The 26,541-nt window shown below is 39.2% G+C and overlaps 2 protein-coding genes across 2 annotated transcripts in view; one reads left to right on the forward strand and one right to left on the reverse strand.

Moving 5' to 3' along the window:
* The window catches only part of LOC132323851 (pinopsin-like), a 77,661-nt gene extending 66,835 nt beyond the window's left edge, over positions 1-10,826 (forward strand). Inside the window, exon 4 of the mRNA XM_059839589.1 lies at positions 7,079-10,826. Within this exon, the coding sequence (XP_059695572.1) occupies positions 7,079-7,294 (216 nt within the window). The 3' untranslated portion in view covers positions 7,295-10,826. The remainder of the gene's footprint in view (positions 1-7,078) is intronic.
* Positions 480-26,334, reverse strand: ST6GAL2 (ST6 beta-galactoside alpha-2,6-sialyltransferase 2). Its single transcript, XM_059839588.1, has 5 exons — positions 25,338-26,334; positions 21,351-21,448; positions 18,105-18,206; positions 16,828-17,002; positions 480-5,426 (listed from the first exon to the last, which is right to left on the reverse strand). Exons 1-5 carry the CDS (start codon positions 26,281-26,283, stop codon positions 5,158-5,160), a joined length of 1,590 nt encoding a protein of 529 aa, XP_059695571.1. The 5' UTR covers positions 26,284-26,334; the 3' UTR covers positions 480-5,157.
* Between the last annotated feature and the right edge of the window lie 207 nt (positions 26,335-26,541).

The raw sequence follows: 26,541 nt of genomic DNA on the forward strand, positions 1-26,541 counted from the left end.
GGTAAGCTGTTTTTCATTTTAATTAATAATTTATTAAAAGGCCTGTTCTTCTCCCTTAAACACAGCACTGGATTCCTTGAATGGGTAGCACAGCCATTTAGCTGAAGTCTATCAGCATTTCAATACATCACCAAGGCATCAGAGCACGAGCTCCATCCCTGGCAATCCATGACCTCCTGGCTTGACAATCACCAGAAATTTACTGCTCAGAAATTGACTGAGCAGTATGGTGCATATATTCTCCCAGGAAATCCAAGCACATCTGCTTAGGTACACATGTTCACTTTAGAATAAAACTGGCTTTACAATATTTGCCTCTTTTCTGTAGTTTTACTGTGATACCTCCTTGTCAGATTAGCTTTCCATTTGAAATTTCAGTGAAACTGTGGGCAGAACTGACAGGCACCTTCCCTCTTTTGTTCCACCTGTATTCCAGTGTCATTCATTTAAGGCAATATGAAAAGACCAGCACTCCTAAACAAATGAAAACAAATGTTTTATTTACAGGAAAAAATCTGTACACTGTGTATACATAAAAATATACAAAATCATAATAGAAAATATAAAAAGTGTTAAAATGTATACAAACACTGCTTAAAAATGTGACTCCTGTAAAATCTTAAGGTTTGTTATTAGAGTACACATTCATTTAAAAAAATCATCATACAAAATAATTCTCAACGCTATTAAAAAAGTACACAGTCTATATTTGAATAGTTCAATGACTACATATTTTAAGAGTGATGAGATGATATGAAAAAAAGTAAGGCTTTTACACAAAACTCTTATTTGAAGAACAAAATTCTGAATCTGATTGCTAAGCCAGAGAGAAGACATCTGCACTGTCAAATTTCATTAAGTGATTCATGTACCCCTGACATGGGCTACTTTAATTTCAAACAGTTGAATCAGGTATCGTCCTTGTGTGTGAGAGGACAGATGCTGGGAAAGATTCAAATCATTTTAACAGCAGGCTTCTGAATTACCTACTTCAAAGCAGGATTTCATTTAAATATGCATCAGCTTTAGAAAGCGTGAAGGGAAAAATAGTAACCATTTATTGTTGCAGTCAATGCATTTAATACTCCTTTCATAGTACATCTGTGTCACTGTCCAAATGGCATTTTCCATCCTTAAAAACTTCTGAAGAAAAAAAGAGATAAAAAACCCCCACTATGGATTGCTCCACATGTGTTTTGAATTCCTGTTTAATTCAATCAGTCTCTAAAATGACTGTGCTCAGTCTGTGCAACCAGTGAGTGTAGACACTTGTCTTCACTTAAAAAAACCTCTTTTGGTTTTTCTGACTTTGGCAAGAGATCTACAGCAACAAGTTCAGAATTCAGATGTCTTCACCAAAGAAAATGTCTTTACCAAAGACAAGAAATGCTTAAATTAAATTTGTACAGAGCATATTAGAGTGTTTATATCACCCCTCTCTCTCTCCAAAGGTTCATCATGGTAATTTCACTGAATTTACCAGAGTTTCTACAGCATAAAATGGCACAACAAGGTAAAAAAAGATGTAGTAGTTTAATCCAAGGACTGACTGAGCTATGAGTTTATGCTGAGGTAACCTTTAAAACTGTAGAGGAATGGAACAAAATAATGATTTTTTTTCTAGTAAAAAGATTTTGGCTCAAAATGAGGCAAAATATTTCGTAATTTTTTCTTGATTAAACAAAATAATACCTTGATTTAACCATCCAAAACTGAATGCATAAAATAATAGAGCACCGCAAGTCAGAAAGTTACAGAATTCACAGTGGGGAAAGAAGAGCATAATCAAATTCAGCATAAACTCAGTGCACTTCCTTAAACTGCTGCTGTGTTTCTGGTTTGTTCCAGTTAACTTTAACTGTTGTCCACAGCACCAGGGCACAGAAATGAGGCTTGATAGTGTTTGAAGGCAACTTGTTCCTACTTGTCAGTAAAATTCCATAAATTTAAAGCCTACAAGTGCAAAGGGAGCTCAGGGGCCCAATAGCAGAGGCAATTGCTTGGCTGATGATGCACCTTAAGATGCACCAGGTTTGTGCAAACCTCTCTTGTGTAGGTGCTGTCCCACTCTGTTAGTGTGGGACAGACACATGGGAGAGCTATGAAGCCATGCCTGTACCTTTTCTCCAAAAAGTCCCATTATCTTGGTGAAAAAATACACTTCCTTTCACATTGCTCCATTTAACATGCATCTAAACCCTGCACTCTCACCCATTATTTTTAGAAGAGCTGTGGTTCAAGTGTTGTTACATGTTGACTGTTTTAAATTTCCTGAATGTGGTTCTTTTCAAACATTTCTCTGCCCTCACAAGGGACGGGGAAATGCCCATGAATTCGAAAACACTCAGAGGGCTCTTATAAAAGCCCTTTTATAAAGTTCCAATGCCACAGAGAGTAAGAAGTGGTGAGAGGAGCACCTCTGCAGGTCCTCAGTGTTTCCCCTTAATTTCTGCCCCTTCCCCCCTTGCAGCAAGTGGAGGGGAGCCCTCAATTAGCAGATCAAACACACTTGCACTTGCGCCAGAATTTGAAGGAGGACAAGACAAGGTAGGAGAGAAAATGCTCTTTAAACAACCACAATGTGTTTGAGCAGGCAGACCAGTAAATCATCACAGTGGATACCAGTGTTAGAAAGCCATTCCAGGCTCATTTTTTAAAGGTGGCATCACAGGTTGGTCTTCCTCCTCTGTGAGCAAACGTTTGCGGCACAGCTCAGCAGGATCTTCTGAGGTGATGGTGCTACAACAACTGCATTTGCACTTATGGAAGGAGGACTGACTGCCATATAAGAAGGATATGGCAAAGAAAAAATTTTGGCTGCAAGGGCTTGAGAGTGCAGTCCAGTAAATGAAAAATATACCGTTCATTTTATAACATTTCGGACCTGGTTCTGCATTGGTATATAAATGATGTACTGAGTAGGTATGCTTAGCACTTGTTACATGAAATGTTACAATTTGTCTTGTTCTGTATAAGCAACAGTTATGTTGAAAAATTATTGAGAGAATAAATAATACTACATAATCCTGCTGTGGGTGGTTGAGCAATGCAGTTAGTATTTTTCTTCTTTGTGAAAATCAAAATTAAAAGTTAGTGGCTGAAGGCCAGTCAAAGTGATTATTTTTTTTCTTTTTGGAACTCTAGAAGTTCCTGCTTATTGAAAAGTAGCATATTAACTAGTCTTAGAAAGCTAAACTCCCTTCCTTTACAGTTATGTCATAGCTAACCCAGGGTACAGCAGAGGGAGACATATTTGATCACACTGTTCAGACTGCTTATGTTTTGCAAACAAGGTACCAAACATATGGAAAAATAGATTAGTTCTGTGTAGGCTATCTATCCTCCATGCATTTAAGTAAGAATGTTATTAACTTCAAGAAGAAAAGTTGCCACCACACATAACATTAAAAAGAAATTGATATGTAATACATCCAGAGTCCAAGCCTAGTATGAGTAAAACTTATTGATTTTGATATGTACCAAAATGCATTATGGATATAACTATCCATACAACACAGAAACACAGTTATTAGATCATCTACACATGATTTCTTTCAACAAGAAGTATCTTAAGATCATCATCAAGCCCAAAAAAGAAGGCTAAGTCCTATGTAAGACATTTGTTCTTCATTTTGAGGAAGAAAAATAATCCTTCCAAAAGATCCTTCCAATACTGCTTCCCAAAGAGCTGGGCAAGAGAAAAAGGATTTTGTGATTATTCTTACATTAAAATTGAAGGTGAAATAATCATTAATGTTGTTTACTTTTCTTTGCCTTTCTGGCAAAAGGCTTTTTGCTTAAGTCAAAACACAAAAACCACTTTCCACCGTAACCAGTCAGCTATTCTTTTCAATGTCCCATTGAGTTGTCTGCCTTTTTTACTGGATGGACATGAGTAGGATATAGCTGTGCTTTTGTGTACACGTATTCCTGCTGAACTTACTCTAAAAGAAAAAGTACAGTCAGGTGGGAAAAAACAAAACCAAAAAACTGATAAAACCACTCTAGACCATTAACTTTTAGAATTGCCTTAAAGAATATTGTCCTTGTGTGTTATGAATGAAAATATCAAGCCACCTCCATATGCAATCTGTTGTCAGTTTTTGCAGGCATTACAGCTTTTCGGGGTTATAGTCTTTCAAGCATTAAGTAAAAAATGCTGATATCATCTTCTTTTGTCAGAAAACTCCTTTCTGAACAGCAAGAACTTGTGAACAAGTGACTTTGATTCAGATACCAATGAAACACCTAAAAATAATGTCGGTATTCCTGAATGCTATCTTTGTTGACAAGTGGTGAGCCCCTCTATGCTTCCTTTTCAGTGTCATGGGTGAATGCTGCACAGCCTCCCTTGGCTTTGTCTGGAACTTTTGTATCTGTGCAGACTGGGGGAAGGCACCATTTCCATCTCACACCTTCCTGATAGTCCTTTCAGGGAGAGTTTTTCTTCCTAATTGGGTTACAAATCTGTTCTTTTTTCTCTAAAGAAATGGTTTCTCTCTTCCCTCTTCAGTCAGTGTGAGCATGGGACACCACATCCAGTAGTTTAACAGGTTTAGCTGTGTCCAGCCATGTCTGACTGCATATGCTTCAGGGCTACCCTAAACCCCTGTTCAGCTGGAGGCCTGGAACTGAGCCTGTGTAGGAACAGGCATTAAAGTCTGCTCTAGTGAATGACTGCACAGCTTGGAGTAGCAATTACTTCATTCTGGGAGAGTGTGAAAATCCCATGGAGCCACGGGAAATGCTGCATTGTTCAACTGGCCACTCTGTACATACATGAACAAGAGAGGCTGTTTCACAATGCCAGGTTTGACAGTTAAATAAATTCATTTAAAAAACCTTACAGCCTAGCACATGTGGCATGAGGCCACTGACAAATTCCGACAGTCACACCAACAATGATATGTTATATTTCTGCCTAAGTATGTCCTTTGCACCTTCATGAACTAAGCTTTTACTTTTATTCTGTAACTATTTGCAAAGCAGTAATAAATACCCAGGCTCAGAAAAGAAGTATTTCTCATGCCTGCTACTTAATTACAATTTATAGACTCAAGACTAGATTGGTCTAAGATACATTTTTTCAAGTATTCTCTTCTTGTTTATAGTACGACAGTAGTACCTTATTGCACATTGTTTCTGAAAGACTTACTTCTACAAGTGTGGGAAATTATTTCGTTTGGGGCACTTGACAGCTTTGAACCCTGGCAAAATGACTTTCCCTTTCCGATACAGATCATCCTGCAAACCTTTGTTCATCCTCTGCACCAGGAGCTTCTCGTAGAGCAGTGGATGGTAGGCCCCTAAGGTGCAGGCTGCATCATAGTAGAGTTCGTGGTAGTGGCACAGGTCGGTCTGTCGCACCGAAGGGATGTACTCGTACACGTGCACTTCATTACACATGGACATCATGATGAGGATACCTGCAACGAGAGGTGAAAACAAAAGTGAACACCAGCTTTCACTTTTCTCACAGAAATTTCCCTGCACTCATCCAACCTACTTTTTCCTTCCTTCTTTTCTTTGCTGTCGCGCACCTTAAGCATTCTGTAAAATCATTAAGTTTAGCAATTGTTCCTTTTATTTGAGCAGCTTTCACTTGTCCCTGATACATAAATATTGTGATCCCTGTAGAGTCAATAGGGTAGGATAACAGTCATAAAGAAAAAGTGAAAAGCCTGTCAAGAACTTGCATATCACCATCAGCCTCCTGAGTGAGAAGACTGCTCTTTCCCACTTCCCTCCATTAACTCTATGGACTGTCCACAAAACATTCCTCATAAGAATCCTTGAAACATCTCCACCCTATTGCAATGTTGGTCTTTCTTAGTCTGAAATGGAACCAACTCCACTTTGCTCATCCACTTGCTTCTCTATAAGCAGCCAGACTTGGCCAAACACATGCAGAGGGGCATGTAAAGAAACATCACCCATGAAGTGGTGGCACAGAAGCCCACAGCTTCAGACAAGTCTCATGGAGAGACACCAGGGACAAATTCCTACTTAAAGCAGTGCTGTCATAAGGAAAAGCCCCTCACAACTTCCTTGCTCAGCAAGGAGAAATTCACAAAATTCCAATCCATTTTTTTCTGCCACATGCCAATGGCACATTATCATCAGCACCATCAACTGCAGTCTTTATAGTTTTGAAACAAGAGAAATGTTGCTGTTGCAGCTGCACATTTTCAGATGGGCTAATACCAGATAATGGTCAACAACATTGCCTAAACTACAATACTTTCACATCAATCACAGCTCCTGGAAGATTTTTCTGTTTCACAAATCCATGCAAAAGGAAAGTGACATGAAGTAAGTTTTGGATGCCATTTATTTTTTTTAAGATTTCACTCAGAAAATAAATGTGTGTAGAAAATGTATTGAGGCACTTGTAGAATTACTGGTACCTCTATCTGTGGAATAGGATTGTCAGCTCTCAGGGGAGGTAGGTGTGTAACTCTGCTCACTTGGCACTTACAGATGAGAACTGATGTAACTGTTGTTTGGGGCTTTTTTCTGCACAACAGCTTTGGCATCATCAAAGGTGTTTTGGGTAGATCTCAGAAGTGAAATGAATTAACATAAAAAAATATTTTTGTTTCTTAATTAAGCAAAGCCATTTTCTGAAGTTCACTTTAGCATTTGGGAATGCAGGGATTTCAATGGCTTCCTAATGAAAAGAACCCTATGCTCTCCCTGCTGTGTATCATTAGATTATCAAAATGACTTTTCCCTGCCTGATGTGTGAAGTAACTGAAAACCAATTACTTCTGCGATTAAATATTTTATCATAAATTAAAGGTTATGAAAATATTTTATAATTTTTCTACAGCTTTACACTCTACAGTGTTAGAAAAGCTAAGCATATCACTTTTGAAGTTCTCAAATTTGAGTGAACTTTAGTCTTAAGCAGCAAGAAACACATATTCATGGTGAAAAAATATTTAATCCCTATTTGAAAAAAAAGTACAATCCTAATAAACCAAGTTTCCTTGCATTGAAGATGTTATAGAGATGCTCTGAACCATAACCTGCCAAGCAGCTATATCTAGAATTGTTTGGTTTTTTGTTGTTTTAGTTTTACAAATGCTTTCGCCAGCTTTTCCACTGCCAACCTCCTTCCTCCACTGATGGAGAGCCCACCTACCATTCCAAGGTAACTGTTATCCAGCTGGGTCAGAGGGTGGACGGTGGAAACGTGTGCAATAATGAACCACATCCAGAAACAGACAGTAAAATGACTTCTCTCCTGTGCCCAGAGACAACTTCAAAAGCTATACCACCACCATCTTAGAAAAACTGGCTCTGATGGAAAATACAAGCCTTAACCAAAGTGTGTTTTATTATTTCACTGCCACATTACCAAGCTAGCTCTACAAGTAATAAAGGAAGTTGCCATTTGTGGGACTGAAGAACTGTCAAGAACAAAAATTGTGACCCCTTAATAATAGAAAATTAGCCACTTAGCTCCAGATATGGTTCAACCATAACAAAATTTTAGGCAGTATCATTGACTTTCCAGTAAATTAATTAATGGAGGACTTAGAAGTGGTAGAGTTTTACCTTCTAGTCATCAGTGGTTCAATGTCCTCCAGAATCAACCAAAAAGGTTCTCTGGGCTATTTAATTTAGCTTCTTACTTTTCCTGCCTGGATCCATCCAGACCATGTCTTGGGATTTCAGTCTAGGTTGCTCATAAATAACCATAGCATCTACTTACATTTTTCTCATGCTGGACAATGATGTTTGGCAGAAGGAAAGACATTGACTTGGCAGACTATTTTTTGAGTGGTAACTGCTAAGTTATAGCACATTCTTGTGTTGAAGTCTGAAAGATGAGCTACAACAACAAGTAGGGATTACCACACACAGAACCGTCTCTGTGCTAGAGGCTTATCTGCCCTGGTGGAATCAGGAGGACTCCTGATACTTCCAGGCCTTGGGTACATGTCCAGTGCTCAAACCCTAGTCTGTGCAAAAATGGTGGTCAGTGCCAGGCTGTTCTTCTTTTAGCACCTCTAACACTGCAGACCCCCAGCCCATGGGACCAACAGTGTGATACAACCAGGACTTCCATCCAAACTGTCTGTGGGTGAGATGCAGGATAACATCCTGCATGGGACCAACAGTGTGGTACAACCAGGACTTCCATCCAAACTGTCTGTGGGTGAGATGCAGGATAACACATGAACCTGAGGAGGTAGGGCCCTCTACTTAGCTGGCAGAGCCCCCAGATTCTCCCTTGAAATTATCTGCTGTTCTGCACTGCATTTAAAAAAAAAAAAAAAAAAAACAAGAAAACAAGGGGATAGAGAAGGAAGAATAAAAAAAAAAGTACTTTTTGGAAAGGAAGCCATCTTTTTTGTACAAATACATCCCTCTGTGAAACAGAGAAGAAATGGTTTAATTTCTGTCTCATGCCTTGGAGTATGTGAAACCACTCCACAGGGGACAGTCCTAGTGTTATAGAGCCATTACTGCAAACTCAGTTTACAAAAAATGTTAATTGAACATTTTTAAAAGAATGGCAGTAATTTAGACCACTAGGACATTTACATCAGTCCATGTACTAAGATATATTCAGGTTTTATTCTATGTTTTTTCTAATGCCATGTGTCTAGGTTGTTTTTCCTAAGTCCCTAAAACAGCACGGCCAACAGAGCTCCCTGGACTACAGGTCTCACATTCCATCCCATGTTTTTTCATACCACTCTTTACCTCCGTTCCTCTCTTTGCTTGGTTTTAACATTGCAGAGAGCTACTGACATCTTTATCCAGCAGATATAAGTGTGCCAAGCTGTCTATATTTTCATCTACTTTCCCTTCTCTTCTCCATTTAGCTTCAGTGATATTATGCATTTTTTAAATCACCAATTGCTTTGTGCCACTTACATGACCCCCAAAATAGTTTTTACATTTTGTTTGAACATTAATGTTTTGGTTGCAGTCTCAAAGCTAAAGAAGAGGAATGTGCCTAACTGCTTTCAGACTCAATCTTGCTTCCATTAACTCATTTTGCTCTCCTGTCTATTCTGAGAAGTACCATGTTGCTTCCCAATTGTTACCTTTACACATTCTGTCTGTATTACTGCTTTCTAAGTTTCTCTTTTGTGGCTGAATTTCCTGGCATATTCTCCCCCACCTGTAGTGCCAAAGTGTGCCTTGTTTCTGCCCTATCCCTGTACTGCCCTCTGAGTATGTCTTTATACTTAGTTCTTTTGCATGTGTACTTTTCACATCACTGCCCAATTCAACATCATCTGCATCGACTTTGTTCCATATCTCAACACTCCTCCAGGATTATCAGTATTAATGAAAACCTCATTGTTTGATAGCCTGTAAGGTGAAGAATTTCCATATGATACAATTCAATATTTGTCTTTGGTAACAGTCCTTGCAACAATTTTCAGGTCAACGCACAATTATTATATATACAAAACAGCACAGACTGTCTTACACGTGACCTAAGGGGCTATTAATAGACAGGATGGGACAGTCTTTGTCCCAACACAATACAGAGTTGATACAGTAAGAATTATTAATACAGTAAGAATTAATCTTACTGAGCTGTTCATGCCCATCTCTGACCTTGCTGGTTTAAAGCATTCTTTACAGACAATGCAGGAGACAGGTATTTCTAGGGCAAAACTCATCTGACTTACTTTAGGTGTCTCCTTTAGGATGTGTTGAATTGTTCACTGATAGAGAACTGTCCTTTTAGTGCTGCTTCTCTCCACTGACTAGAAACCAAAATTAAGAGTCTGGCACTTGGCTATCAAGAACCTTCTCCTCTACTCTCCTCTGTAAGTAGCTTTTGGAGCATCATGAAAAATAGTATTTTGTGCTTCTTTTCCAGAAGCACAATGAGAAGAAACAGAAACAAGGCAGGATCAGTTGTCCCCCTGGTGCAGTTACCCACACCTGAGATAGGTATCACAATCTGCTTTGCTGTCAGCAGACGAAAGTGGGCACTTTTGGGAAGCAGTGCATGTCTGAAGGATCATACAAACCATTCCCCAGAAGCTCTTGCTTTTTTTCTGTTCGCTGTAGGGGAAGCCTGAGTAGCAGCATGAATAGCTGTACTCCCAGTATGGGATGAAAATTTCACATGTTGAGGACAATTTGGGGCTCACAGTAATATTTAAGGGGAACCTATTTTTTGGTCTAATAATTCTAAGGGTGACTAACACAAATACAGACCTGCACCAGAAACAGCTGAAGTCAGGAAGCACAAATCCTGCTCTCTGACTGACCCAGACATGGACCATACAGTTATGGCAAATTTATGTGCAAGGATTAATCCTTGCTGAAGGGAGATGTGGGGATTTTTTCCAGCATTCATAAATACTAAGGTACAGGAATGGGAGTAAAAACAGAGAATTACAAAGTATTTAAGGAAGGCCATTAGACATGCACAACTTGAGAAAACATAAAACCTGAAAGGGAAAGCCTATAGGCTGTCTAGAGCATCTAAATAGAAAAAAGCTTTTTAGATCTTAGACATCCAATCCATGTTTCATATTAGTGAAAAGGTCAGGGTATCCAGCCTGATTTTAGTTTTGACAAGCATAACTGGTGCTGCCAGACATTCAAAATCACAACCAAAGATAATTCTGCATAGGCCACTCTAATCTAATTCTAATACCCTTGATTTTTCAAAGTCATTTGGATTACAATTGTAAAACTGGAAAAATGCAAAATAATTCTGCCTGTTTTGTGGTAGAACATTCAAAGAAGGTGTGCTTTGTCAATGTTTTATAGTTGAATGGCAATGTTTGTGAACACCCAACTGAACATTTTAAAAAAAAGAAAGGAAAAAAAAGAATTGTGAGCATAGAATACTCTTTTAAAAATACTATAAATACTATAAAATATATTATTCCAAAGAAATTATGTGTTTGTCAGAGAAACAGTCAAATGCAACTTTGTTATAACAGTGCAATTGTAGATGATAAAACAGTATTACATTTTTTGAAATATAATATATTAGTGTTTCAAAATTCTTAGAAAAGTGTGTTATTTCTTCTTGGCATTTTGGTTAAGATCAAGCGTAGTGTAGTAATTTCATTTTTTCCTATTTGGCAGATACCTTTGGTGTTAGGAAGTGTTGGGTATAGTTTAAACTCAGTCCAAATGACACAAATAAAACTAGCTTTTACAATCTGCACTGAGAACATTTAAACCAGAATTATATGAAGATTTAATTCCTTGCATGGATTGTTTTTACAAATGAACATGTTCTATGGATTCTAATCATAAGGAGAAAATGTTTTTTCATTTGTTCTTGGCAATTTGAATAATTCCAAAGGTTTTGATTTTCCAACATGAATATTGTATGGTATAATTAAGCATTGTGGTTAGCACGCTAATTTAAAAAAGAATGTGTTCTAGTTTACAAATAAATAAAATATAGTGTAATATATCTGAATCAACAGATGTTGTATGAAAGCATCTAGAATTACAAGTGTAACTCAAACATTCATCAAGAACACAGAATCATTATAACATAATGCAAGAGATGCTGAAAACATTTAAATACACATAATCTGATTCATTCCCATAATGTATCATTTCACACACATCGTAAATTCAGTCACAGAAAATAATTTAGCTGAATATACTAGTAATTTTGTATATTTGAAAGCATTAAAAATAAGCATAAAGCATTTAGAAGGCATAGTCTTCTATATGATAGTCTACTACTACAGTCTCTCTTGACTGGATTGCAGATACCAGAGGAAACTCCTTCAAACTGGACCAAATGTGCCTCAGTTATTCTTTGGTACATGCAGTAAAAGTAGCTCTGGCTTTTTAAAACACTTTGTTTCTTAAAGAAGGTTCTCTTACCTCTGTTTAGTTCATGAACTATGTGAAAAATATTAACCACAAGAAAAACAAATTGTTTATCAAAGAATTGTCACCAAATGGCCCTGTGCCTAAGCTTAGTACTTTGTGCGATACTTGTCATCTTTGATGTATAGATACTAGCATTCCATAGTAGACCTTGAAAATTACATATTTATAACCTGGTGAATGCAAAAAGCTCTACATTAATCACAATAATACATTCTGTAATATGAGCATGGTCTGGAATATACTGACCAGTAATATAATGTAATTTTAAATGTATTGTTTAATTTTGTGTGATACACTAGAATAATAAATTTTTTCATGTGATTTATGAGGAGAGTTTGCTCTTTTATGTCTCCATTTTGAGAAGTGGGAGATACTCAAATTTCAGTGGGCTTTTTATTAGAGTAAGAATAATTTAAAGCTTATGTATTGGAGGTATTATTTATTTGTGGGCTAATACTTGAACAACACTGAGCTGGCAAGAGTGAGCACTATTCTGTTCCTGCACCAATTGCTGTTAAGCAACTGAATAACAGCAACAAAGGCAACTCTTAATATGTCCAATTGTTTCTTTCAGTTTATGAAAGTGCATTTTTTTCTAAGCAGAGCTGGAGATCAGTTTTATACTGCTATACAGCATGCTCTCCAAAGCTGTTTTAAATTTAAGTTCTTAGTCATACAATAACATGCTAATGTTGCAGCATATTGATAACCTTGCTTGTACCATAGTCTTGATGCATGCAAATGAAGATTAAAATAATGTTACCGACTATTACTGATGCATAACTGTTAAAACTGCAATGTCAGCTGTAAAGCCTCAAACAACATTTCCCTCCTCCCAACAATAAAGTAATCTGGGCTTGATTATTTTGTGTTCAGTGGCAAAAATTTCTAGCACATATCAAAACTACCACCTAACAGACAACCTAAAATGTAAGAATCTACACAGGTCATGTTTTGATTGAAAACAAACAAAAATACTGCAGTCACAGCTTTCAGCTAGCTTTTAAAAAAATAAAAGTCACTGCTCTCTAACTATACATAAATGTGAGTTTCAATTAAAGTCACCTCTGAAGAGGTAAATCAGCAAAGTGTACTGATGAACTATGGTACGTAGAAATTTATAGAAAATCCACTAAGTAAACAGTGGACAGGAGCAGAATCTCCCCAGAAAAGCCTTTATATGATCTCGACATTATTAAAAAGCTCTCAGAATTTCCAAATGCTAATGTACCATCCCATCCAATGAGCACAGAATGCTGCTCTTGGGAAACTCTGCAGTTTTACTCATGGTCTTCAGATGACAAAAATTTAAGGATAGAAGAGGCTATTTACAATGGCTACCAAAGAGGGTACAGGAACAGTCAGTTCTTACAGCAGAATGGTAACAGTAGAGACTGACACTTTATATACTGTCAGATTCAATTAAAAACTGAGCTTTGATATGTACAGAAAGAAGTTCACATTTCACAGTGAAAGACTTATTAACAGGAAGTGAGAGGTGACTTACTTCTTTTGCAAAAGGTAGGGCAAATCCTTCCCTAGTAACAGTACTAATTTAGGATTCGCCAGTGGAATCCAAGTCTGAGGCTTGGTGGTTGGATGCTTATATATCTTCTGAGAAAAATGGCACAGATCCAAGTCCAAGACTAGATGTAAACCTATCAATACTCATTTAGCAAACTGATTTTCAGCCAAATGTGAACTTTAACTGTGAAAAGCCACCATGGCAATTGCCTAATGCTAATGCAGGATGATGGGAATACTGTGCAGAAATTTGTTTAGAAGTGTGAAGGCAGCAGCTGCAAAAGCAATGCAAAAATATGAAGAAATGGCTTCTCAAAGCTCTTATAAGGACTAGACTAGGAAGACAAAGAAATGGTTTATTGTGAGGAGTGACATTAGCTAAGCTATGACATGTCACATAAGGCAAAGTTATAAGCCAGCTAAAGTCCATGCTGGTGTCTCAGGAAACAAACCAAAAGAGACTCCCAGATTAAAATCAAAAGGTTGGTTTACCCTGTTGGACCTTTACCCACAAACCATCCCCCCCAGCCCCAACCAATCCTGCTCTTCTCATGCTCTCCTTTCCCCTCCACAGCTGGGACACACCCTGTGCTTCCCTCATCCATCCACCAGCTGTCAATGCTACTGCCTCTCCTGAGCAACACTGAGTGGTGCAGAGCTGATGTAGCAAGGTTTGTAGGAGGCAGGGGGTCCAGGCAGAGTTTATGCAGATATAGGGCAGCCCATACCCCAAAGGAAGAGCAAAACCATTATTTTCCCTGGCTCCCATGCAGCAAAAAGAACAGGGGAGAAGTTCTGCCTCTTCTCTCTCTCTCATTCCTCTAAAGTCAAAGCACATGAGAGACTACCTCTTCCCCACCGGCTCCCTTTCTGAGAGATTTAATAATATTGTGACTTAAGCACTGTAATACAGTTATTAATGATGTTGAAAGATTCCCCTTGACATAAGTCACTGTGGAAGGATGCTGACTCATTGCAGCAGAAGAACACCTTGAGTACACACTCCACCAACATCCTCCCTTTGGCAAGATTCAGTTTCTTATAAATAGCGCTAAGCAGCAGGAATATATACAATTGTCAGGAGAAAAATGTAATTACTGAAGAAACAGTGTAAGACCATGCTAAAACATTCTTGACATTTGTGAAAAGAAACATCCTGATGTTTCCATGTTTTAATTTATTTTGTAAATTGGGCCTAATGGAAGCTAAAATGCTTGAAACAAAAGTGCCTCGCTTGACTAAGAACCATTTTTGTAACCTTTTCTATATGATTAGAATCATCATGGTCCTTGCTAGAAATTGCTCAGATTCAGGGATGTATATCTCTGTAAAAATTCATACCCCCTATTTAACAACAGCCTATTCCCTTCATATTGCTGTTTTAAGCACAGTGGCATTTAGTAGTGTGGTAATTTAAGAAATTATTTTCTCTTCTTGAAATTAAGACACTCATATTTTATGATGGCCATCACTTACTCAATCTTTCCACAAATTCTACAGGAAATAATTTTATAGATTTTATAAGATCAGGTAGAAGCTCAATATTCAGCATACCACTTTCATACAGGTACACTAGTTGTGTCTGCCAGCTTCAGTTCCAACAAGATTATTTTCTGCATGAGTGATTGGGAGATACCTGCACTGAAGACCAACATGACTTTTCAGCTTTCTGCCAAGCTGTGTTATATTTTGTTATGCTTTATCTTACCCTTTATGTCCCTGACTATATGCATTTGCTGTTTCTGTGCTTCTTCTGTATTTAGATTATGTTACATGTGCAATGCATAGACATTAATTTGATAAGGTTATCAGAACAGGAAGACTCTCCCTAATAAAATATTTAAAATACATCTATCAGAACAGTAGCTAGTTATGAAATGGGGTGGATATGACATCCAATAAGCTCATCTTAATACCTTGTTTCTTTAAAGTTAGTAATAGCCTACCAAAAAGCACTGCTCCTTGGAAAAGAACAATATAAATGAAATTCCCACTAGAGGAGAAGGCAAATTTACATCTGTACACAGAGTATATTTTTCTGTACAGCTTTTGTTGTTAAAATTTTGCTTGTTTAATGGTTTATATTTTCAAAGCTTTCTCTGCTTGAAGGATATTTTTTTGTCACTAACATTTAGATTTGGGATTGAAGATTGCTATTCTATTCTCATAGTGAAATTAATTCCATTTCTTCAAAGAAAGCTTTTGAAGTGTTTTTTATGTATGGTGGAAGTACAGATTGACAGCACAATGATCCTCTTCAATAGTCTTACAATCAGCAGCTGTTAACCTATTTTTATCAACAACTTCATTGCTACAAGAAACACTTTTGCAAAATGCAGCTGGTGAGATCATTCTACATGAACTGTCTTCTCCCTGTGAATTTTTACAAGCAGGTTCCAAAAATACCTCACTTCAAGAAGTAACCAACTGCCAAGGCCCCCCAACAACACACCAGGCCTCCTTTACCTTCCACTTATGTTCCAGGTATGCACAACCCACTCAAGGCATAGATGGGCATCTGCCACAAACCTCTGCATTCTCCCTCTGGGAGCGTCTGCACTCTCTCTAAGGCCTTTGGTGTGCTCCAAGGTGACCTAGGATGACACTGCTGCATATAGAACCCAAGATAAATGCTCAAAACTCGATTTCCCATATCAGATGCAATCTCAGGTGTCTTTGCTTTCAGATTCAAATACAAAGAAAAAAACCCAAACCATTTACTGACTGCAGCAAATACCTAGATCAATATCACAATGTCAGCGAGGAAAGGATGGAGTTTCCAAAGTAGAAGATGGTATTTGAAGCTCTACTGCCCTCTGAGTCTAGAAGCATAAGCCAGGATGACCCTGACTCAGCCTTGCCACTCTGCCTTCCTGCATCCTGCCCACACTCAGGACCTTCTGTACATCAGATAAGTTGTTCTGCTGTTTGAATCGTAGGCAGAGTGCCAAATTATCCCCCCAAAAATACAAAGGAAGGACCAAAAAATACAGTGAAACTCTATTGCTTCCAGTGAAGAAGTGCTCAGACAGAGCACTAGAAGCCCTTGGCCTATGCAGGGAATACTACTCAGCCTGCAATTGATTTCATCCTGTCTACATGATCTGCCATCTGCTTTCATTTGTTGTCTAAGGATTCTCTGCTTTATCATCCCAATGAGGAACTTCAGAATTGACAAGGTCCTCAAAAGGTATATTAATATGGAATAATACAAATTTCTCATGTTTTGATATATGCGTGTTTTATAGAAATGGTAGACATACTATGGATGTGGAGGGCAAGAAAGCAGAACATCAAATTCACTCAGCTATTTTCTAGTTCTCATACTGTGTGGTTTTGCTAGTCATTGTTTCTGTATCGAGCACACAATTCGATCCTCATGCAGCGTATATGTTTGAAATTTTTTTAATCTAACATGTCAACTGGGACCATTTTTGGTACACCTACCAATAAACCCTGAAGAAGGAGGGTTGGGCTGTATCTTCTCTTTAGTGTTCTCCTGAATGATGTCCCAGAGCTGCCATATAAACTTTGGATGGAGGATGTAGAATGGCTGGGTTGGATTCTTCCTGCGATGCTGTACGTAGGGAGTGAACAGATTGTAGTCTGGCTTCTTATACCACTGGGAGGAAAGAAGTCACACGTTTTTTAACAGTAAGAAACATGTTTTGAACACTGCATGTACAATAGCATAAACTGGCTTCATTTGGGTTCTGCAGAACAGAAGGAAAGGCGACAAAGCTGCCTGCACTGGTGTACGCTTCTGCTAGAAAGACGTTCCTCACTCTGGGCTATTCTGCTTCTTCTCTTCATACAGAAACTCCCAATAAGTAATTGACTGCTGTGGGATGAGCCAAGACCATTTTTCCCTCACAGATCCACATTAAAGAAGTGGTTCAAAGAGCTTTGACATGATATCTGGGCCTGGGGGTGAATCTTCCTGTGAAAGCGTCCCTGTCCCTGACGGAGGCAGCAGCAGCCGTGACGCAGGGCGATGGCAGCCTGCGTGGGAGCAGGCAGCCTCTGGCATCTGTTGCTAAGGCAGTTCAGCAGATGAAGGTTTACTTTCTACTCTGCAGCCTGCTCAGCTCCGAGCTCCCTGTGCCAAAAGCCATCAGATCAACTTGTCTGCTGGAGCTGCAGCAACAGCCAAAGTAGAGACTCCCCCAGTGACAAGCAGATGGACATCTGCTGCTCTCAGTCAGGGGGTGGGCAGCAGGGCACAGATGGCTGTGGGAGAGTGGACATAAAGGGAATACTGGTGGGGAGGAGGCCTGAGAAATGGGGAAGGCACCCAGAGAGGCTTTCACTAGGATGTTGTATTTTGTTGGGGAAGGCAGAGGGGAAGATGGGGAAAAATTGATGCAGTTTTTCACCTTTCCTGATAAAACCTACTTCTGAAATCTAGTGATGTTCCCTCCTTTGCAAACACACAGAAAACTCACTGTTATGTAAAAATAGCAACATTTTATCAAACAAATGCCACCATTCATCTATCCCAGCATCTCAGAACAGTCCCTTCCAGTATTATTGCTGGCTACTAAAAAGTTTTTGACCAATAAACCAATTTTGACCAATTCCTATAGACATAGCATGCTCCACTCAGACACAGACAAAACCTGGGGCTCATGGTGAAAAGGGAGAACCAGGAGACTAAAGCAGTAAATTAATTTTCTCCATTACTTTCAAATAATTTGGAAGAAAGATCTAAGTGGATATCTTACCACATTCAGATTTGCAGAGTACGGAGCAGGATCCCAGGCTACTAAGATAACATCTTTATACAAGGAGCTGTCAACAAAGTGATGGTTTGGATTGGTGAGAATCTGCAAACACAAATGCAAAGAATTCCACAGCATTAAAAGCAAGTGGGATACAGAAAAATGGCAAATCCTTCTCTCAAGTGAACAGCTCTACCCACGCTGCTGTTTGTTATGCTTCAGTTCTTGGTTGATTTTAAGCATCTTGTTTTGTTAAAAAAATACACAAAAAAAGCTTAGCCATAAACAGCACTCATAATGGTGTGAAGTAGCAGTATGCTGAATTGCTCTCCATCTGTGAGGGATGTGATGGTACCACTTGAGATGCTGTGTTATTGTGTATCAACATGACTGTGTACTCTGGAACTTGAAAGTGAAATGGTATTTCAGATCACCTGTGGGATTCTCTTGGACACAGAGCAGCTTTCTTTGAAGGGCTACAGCCCCCAAGGGTGATGTCTTTCTCTGCCACCCATCCCCAGCCACCTTTTCCATGGTTTTCTCATTTTAACAGAAAGTCAGTGTCACTTCAATCAAAAAAAAAATGCAAATTAACCATGAATGTACCAACTGGAATACCTAGAGAAACAATTCCAACAAGAGGCATGTTACAGGGCTATTTTTGAAGGAATTGTCATTTTGCTCTAATCTACTGTTCTCATATAACTCCTTCCTGAATCTCCCAGTACTTTGCCTGATCATCCCAGCACACTGGAAGTCTACTCCTCACTCCTGCTGGCTCACCCCTTCCAGAACCCTCCCTGTCTAACTAGATCTCTTTGATTCCTGGTGCATCCAATGCCAGGCAGTTCAGCATTGGTCAAAACAGCATGAATTTTCTTCCAGCTGTTAAAATAATCAACATTCCAGACAAATAAATTCATAATAATTTTCATTTCCCTTTAGGATCCAATGAGCCATATTTAATTATGCATATTTTTCTTCAGAAAAATAATATTGTTGCCATAGCAATATTCTTCCTACCATAAACTTTGAGTTTAATGATTTCCATCAGCCTTCTACAGTAAGAACAGAATTAGTCATGCTGCTATCAGCATCCCCAACTTAATTTCCCAGAACAATTTTCACTTCAGAATGTAAACACCTTTTTTGAGTATACAGAGCAAATAGAACAAAAGGCCAAGATTTTAAAAGCTTGGTTCCACACTTACCACACAAAGGAGCTCTTACTTGCCTTTCAGTAAACAAGAGTCCTCTGGAGGTGCTGTCCACACAAATTTCACTCTCAGTGAGTCTGCACTCACACCTATGAGTTTTTGCTGCAATAACAGTATCTATTTATGCTGTTATTGCAGCCAGTGCACAGGCTTCCTTCATGTCCTTTGGGCTTTCACAGTGGAGAATATGAAGGAAGAAGGGGCCACAGCAGCCTTTTAATTAATTGAGTGCAGGAGTTTCCAACAGCGAGGAGGGGAGGGGGGTCACTAAACCAGTACAGGTAACCCAGCTACAGTACAGGCAGGGAAAGCAACTTCCACCAGGTGGCCTGTGTGGATTTCACTCTCAGAGAGGGCAAGGCTAATTTCTCACCAGGTGGAGAGACCACCATGGAGGGCTTCTAACCAATTTAAAGGAGCACAAAGCTGGTGGGAATACAAACAGCACTCCTGAGGAAGCCATGTGAACTGACCCGGCCAGAACTTTGCTCTCTGTTTTCTTGAGAGGTCTTATGGGAAGCAAGCCTTACACAGTGCAGAAGAGAAGACCACAGGACCCTCCCTCCATTACCATCCCAGTGGGAATGTACTGCAGCAGCTCTGGGAGCCAGAAGACCTCAGTCTGCCCTGCATGGGGAGTAGCTAATTTAACCACAATCCCTCTGAATTTGCTGGGGAGCTAAAAAGCTCAGATCACTCCCTGAGAACATTTATCTCTTCTAGAGAAAGCCTACTGAATCTAGTAAACTAAAAAGAGTTTCTAAACCTTTATCCTTGCCCAGTTCAGGAGTTCAGGCATGGTCAATGTCAGGAGATTTTGGCTAACAGTAAAACGGAGAATCATCAAAGAAAAGGAAAAAAAACAACAAAACCAAAAAAAAGTAAAATAAAATACATGAAAATCCATGTTCCCTGATACACTGATTACAGCACTTAAGGCAGAATAAGATATTTCTGCTTTCTTCTTGCAAATAAAAGAAAGGGGGCATATTTAACCCAAACCACTGCAAAGATCTAGTCTGTTCTGCAGCCTCACAAATACCTACAAAATGAATGTGAAGAGAACAACAGTGAATAGTCCTCTTTTTGATGGCAAAGAACATGAACTTATTCACATGAAGAAAACATCCACCAAGAAAAGACTTAGTATGGACAGCCACTCAAAGCAAAAGAAAAAATGAACTCAAAAAAATTATAGTAACTGAAAAGTTTGCTATCCTTCAACAAAAATCAATATGTGCAGAGCATACTACATGGTCAACCATACTCCTGGTGTTGACTAAGTAAACTCATTTCAGTATGTCACAAAATTTCACAGAAATTATGTTGCTGATTTTTTGTCTGCATTTCATAAAGAGCAAAGAGGTTTGGTTTGCCTAAGACAGGAATTCAGGCAATAGCATTTTTGAACTTGAAAAACTAATCTCAACCATAAGGTGTCACTGTAGCTCAAGTCACAATTATTTATTTTCACCCATACGCAGAAAATCCCATTTTCTCTTGTTTCCATTCAGATGACAAACTCACCTGATGCATAATACCCAGTACATACTAAAGTTTTTTACTAGTTCTTTCCAAGTTTTTAAACCACGGTGACTTGCCTAGTGTTACACAACTCAGTTCCCATTTCTTTTGCCTTCCAGCGAGGAAATAATTGGGGAACTGGAAAACATGAGAAAACAGCTTTGGAATCACCACAGCCTGAGCTCCATGAAAATCCTGCAGGCAATGGCTTCTCCAGGAGGTCAAGGTCTTCTGTACTAACAGCTCTCTGGCATCCTGCAGAGCCTTTACAGATTAGTTCACACGAGAAACTTTACAAACTGGTTCTCTGAAATGAGGCTATCGAGCCACTCCACACTGACAGCAGTGCCAACATCCCTGTAAGGGAAAACTTTCACCTTCTCTGCATGACAACTGTTGGATCACTGCCTGCTTCCCATACTACCCAACACTTTTTCAGAGGTTATTAACTTGCTGTCATATTGTACAGAAGAGACATTGACTTGAACTCTGAAAAGGAAGATCTTACCTGAGAATTAATGATCCTCATGGTTGTTTTATTGCCAACATCTTTTTCATAGCCACGTGTTGGAGCAGAATTAAATCTTAAAACAGCATCATGAGAATCTAGAAGCACAAATGAGGGGGTAACTCTTTTTTCTTAATATACAGAACAGTAAGATAAAACCGGTTATCTAAACTAATACAGAGCTTACACATTTGTCCTAATCTGGGTATTCTAAGGATGATGAATGTTCTGCTATGCACAAACAAAAATCCTCTTGCATCTGCCATATGTTATTAACATAAAAGCCCACTGGGAAAAAAGTTCAGATTCATCTATTAATTTAGCATGCAATACTAAAATACTTCTCTTAATTGGATAGACTTATTGTGGGAAGACTATTAATACACCCAGACATACAATTGCTCACTACTTCTATCACAAAATTTGCAGAGAATTACTCCACGCAAAAGCATGTAAACTGCAAGGATATCTAATTGCAGATTTGAATGAACAAAAATGCTTAACTATAAGCTTGTGTTTCACAGTATTTTATAATACCTGAAAGTCTCAGACTACCCTAAATCTACCAATCATACTGTGTACTTATTCTCAAGCTCAGTACAAATCTTAAAGAGCCTCCGTATGGAAGCCAGCCCACACATCTGCTCACGCAAAGAAACCTCAGGATCCCTTGGTAGCAGAGATCTAACAGAGTTGAACTGTCAAAGTTACTCCACAAGCAGTTGACCTTGGAGTCATGGAGAAGAGAAAGCAGCTCTAAGTCAAGTATGGGTCAAGGGCAGACACCACATGCAAGCCTCCACTGGATAAGAGATAATCACCCTCCCAGTGCTTCTTTTAAGGGGATCTCAAAGCCCAAAAGGTGTGAAGGAGAGCAAGACATTTTATCCACTGTCTAGAAACAATGGCCCCTGCTGGTAGCCGGTATTTGGTGGGTTTTTATCCCTTCTATCCATGGAAGCTGAGAATTTGAAATGCCTTCACCCACAGGTAGTCTGTATAGCTGTTTGTCTCTAGTCATTTAAAATGTGTTCTCTGTAGCTCAAAAACTGGAAGAGGCAGAAGTCTCCAAAGATAATCAACATCCCTCAATGGAGTCTTGGCTTGCTCCTATCAAACTGGGATCTTTCATCTTTTCCCTCCTTTACTCTGCACTTGTACTCCATACAGGGAAACACAGAGCAGCATGCAGCCTGCAGTCTGATCTCTGACACACATGTTAGCATTAATATGTCACGTCTGAAAAGATGCCCACCAAACCCACTCTTCAGAACCTAAGGAGTGGAAGTTTATTCTGTGTCCCCATGCAGGGACAGCTCTAGCCTCAACACCTAAACTTCTTCTACCAAGTAATCTTGATTGTGCAGCAACTAAAGAAAATTAATAGAATCTGCAGATACTTCACGTATTTGGACAAGGAAAAGAAAAACACAAGCTTGTGGTAATGAATTTAAGAACATAAATTTGGACCTGTGACTGACAACTGTTAGACAATCTGTTGACTGAGAACTGGATTATGAAATGGGAATTGTATGATTTGCACCTTAATTGAGAGACATTGTGATGCATTTCCAACAACACTCATGCTGGTTCTTCATATACAGATGAAAAACTCCTTCTTTGCCAAAAATAGCTGGTTTTAAATAAACTGATTTTAATCTTAGTATGTGTTTGCAGATGAGCATTTTAATGACCAAAAAAAGTCTGAGGTTTGATCACAGATCCCTGTTACTTCCTGTGATGCCAAAGTAATTGGTTCTCTCAATTAATAGCATGAACACGATGGGAGTGTTTGCTAGACTTGCACAGTATTTCCATGCCTACTTTCATTTAAAAACAGTCAGAGGGGTCGGGGAGAGGAGGGCAAAAGGCAGAACATAAATTAACATTTTTGCTTGTGTTTCTAATAGGAACACAGAAGAGGGAGCTAAAGGCCTATAAAGGGAAATGTCCTTTGCTACTTCTTTCATAGGCATTTTTTTCTTTCTTGGGAGAATAAACCATAGAATCACAGAATGGTTTGGGTGGGGAGGGACCTTTAAGACCATCTAGTTCTGACCACCCTGCCATAGGCAGGGACATTTCCACTAGACCAGGTTGCTCAGAGCTCCATTCAACCTGGCCTTGAACATTTCCAGGGATAGGGCATCCACAATTTCTCTGTACATTCTGTTCCAGGGCTTCACCACCCTCACTGTAAAGAGTTTCTTCCTAACATCTAATCTAAGCCTCCTCTCTTTTAGCTTAAAATTGCTCTCCTTTGTCTACTATTGCTGTAAGTAGTCACTTGGCCCCCCACAGTCTGGGCCAAATCCTCTCCTCAGTCACGGGTATCTGCCCTGAGAGAGTCTTATAAAAAACCTTCTCTGATTCCTGGCGCCCCAACATCTCCTGGCACAAAATGTACGAGATATGGAAATTCTATGTGGGCTTTTTCCAACCCAATCTTCCTCCCTTTAGGTGGCATCAGATGACAATTTCCCATTTAAATCTGAAGTTCCTCTGAAGGAAATGACATAAACTTCTGTGCCCAGAAGCTTCCTAAGAAAATGGGTACACACAGGAGCAAGCAGGCCCCAGGTACTATGTCAAGCACCCAAGTCCATACCTGGGCTGCACCTGAGTGTGCAAATATTACTTGAAGCATGCCATAATATGTGATTATGTAAACATGTTACAATGTGCTATGGATTCTACAGTACAGCACTAATCCATACTGGTGTAAACTGGTTTTACTGGAGAACTGAAAGATTCTGTTTCAGTCAAAGATAACATGCTGGAGAAGGTAGGAACTGCTAAGCTTTTTCACCCCAAAGATTTCTACACCAGTGAGGCTTCCAATGGAATTAGGGGTTACCCTGGTGTGATTTTAGCTGCAGGCTAGCTGGGCGCCTCTGCTGTGCTAGAAGCCTATTGCAGGAGTTTGATAATCCTAGAAGCTCCAACATATCCCAGAGATTTAAAGAAAACCTATCTGTGTCAAAGAGATGACACAGAGTGATGAGGCAAGTATTGGGATGTGAAGTCCTGGAAGATGGGGAGGATTAATGAGTGAACATCAAAAGGTTTTTTATAGAGAGCTGAAGGAGATAACTCTTCTTGTTTCAGAAACAAGTTCTGAAACCTTTCATCCTTCTTTCAACACTCTTAGCATACTGCACATGTACTACTAAAATGAAGAACTACTGAGACATTAACACAGGTAGTAGCAATATTTGAAAAGAAAAAATAGAAGTGACCTGGATTCATTTTATGGTCCCACCATCCCTTTCTGAATAGCTACTACAAAACCCCCACCTCGAGGTGGGGGATTCTGAGTGACACTGACATCTCAGCACACCTATAACCTCACTGACTCAGTGTAGCAATGGGAAAACAATGGGTGAACACGCTTGAACTCATTTAAATTCAGTCTCAGAAAAGAGGCCAAGGGACCTGATCTCAGTGCATGAAGCTACTCAAGGGTCTGAATTCTTTATCTCTGTGAACTCTAAACTAGCGAGAGATGAAGAGGACACTACTTCTCCTTGACATGGAGACAAATGTCTGGGAACAGACATAGTACAGCAGTTTCTCATGAGCTACTGCAAAATAAAGACCAGTATAACACAGCTTTGCAGAATAAAATCTGAACACAGACCTAATCTGCTGAAGAAATAAACGCATGTTGCACACAAATGTTGAATATGGCAGATCTGATGAAACCAGTTCTGCCTCCCTACTACAAGCTGTAATATGATAAGAAAGCATCATTGTTTTCTTTAAATTAGATTATGACTTCAGGCCTGATTTTCCTTTCAGTTATATTGTTCACTGAAAGTGAACAGCCTCACTGAAGTCCATTAGTTTACATTCATGTAACTCTAGTGTGAGAGAACAACCAGACTTTACAGATCTGTGCTTGAGAAGCATGAAACTTTTGAAATTTAAACATGAAGACACACATATACATATATACACACACACAAATAGATGCATTTCACCCACCTATTTCATCCCCTAGAGAGGAGTTCAGTATTGCACCAGCAGACATAACTACTGCACAGCTCCCAAAGCCATGTGTATATAATTTGACCAGTGGAATTTGGGGAACGTGCTTTTCCCATCCAAGAGTGGAGAAGGGAGCCTCCTTGCCATCTATTGTTTTCACATTCACTCTTTCTTTTAGCTCACAGAATAGCTGGTCTCCTGTCAACTTGGAGTTTCGCTTCCCCTTGAACCGCACCCCATGCTTATTGGTACTCAAATAATCTTTCATCGCCTTCTGCAGTCGAGGGTTTAGCATCTTGGAAGAGACATCCCCTTTCCAAAGCTTGTAAAGAAAGGATTTCGACATTGTGGAATACAGCCCATCCCAGTCATCAGATTCATCAAGCATCTGGCCTCTCCTATGCTTTGTGCTCCTTCTCCTCATTCTTCTCTGATGGCTCCAGCTGTTCTGTAAAATATTTCCTTTTGGATTATTCACATCAACCGAAATGAATTTTTCTATCTCTTGAAGGTGGTTGTGCGACTGAGGCTGACCAGCAGCAAATAAATAATCATCATTCACTTGGTAGAAAGCACTTTTTGATTTTCTTCCTAACTGGGGTGGAAAAAGCTCATCTTCATTTCTAAAGGCCTCTTCCAATACAGTCCATTTCTTAGAATTTCCAGTCCCCGATTTAAAAGTACCTAGGAGATCTTCATTAAGAAGTACTTCATTCCCATCAATGGTTTCAGAGAATGATGGGTCATGAATGGCTCCCATGATGACTCTCTGCTTGCCCTGAAGGGGCAGAAGTCTCTTAGTTTCGATGTAAGAAAAGGAACTTGGAACTGGTTCAGCAGTGTTGCTATCTGTAAAATAGATGAATATCACCAAGAAAAGCAGGCCCCATGCAAAGATACCAAAAAGCATGAGTTGTTTCCATTGCTTCAAGTTTGGTTTCATGGCAATGCCTTTACCAGCTCCTCTGTGCCTTGAAGTATTGGTGAAGAAAAATGAAACCTGTGGAGAACATCAAATGCTATTAAAAATCGTTCGAAAACAAAGACAACTCAGAAATATCTTAACACATATTGATAGACGGTGCAGAATTAATCTCCAGGCAGTAGCACCAAGGATTCAGTAGCAGAAACGATCTCCAGAGCCCGCAGACACTGTAGGAGTGACACGCTTTGGCTGTAACCACTCTGTGACAGCTGCTAG

Source organism: Haemorhous mexicanus, chromosome 2 (genome assembly GCF_027477595.1).
Source record: "Haemorhous mexicanus isolate bHaeMex1 chromosome 2, bHaeMex1.pri, whole genome shotgun sequence".
Taxonomy (NCBI): Eukaryota; Metazoa; Chordata; class Aves; order Passeriformes; family Fringillidae; genus Haemorhous; species Haemorhous mexicanus.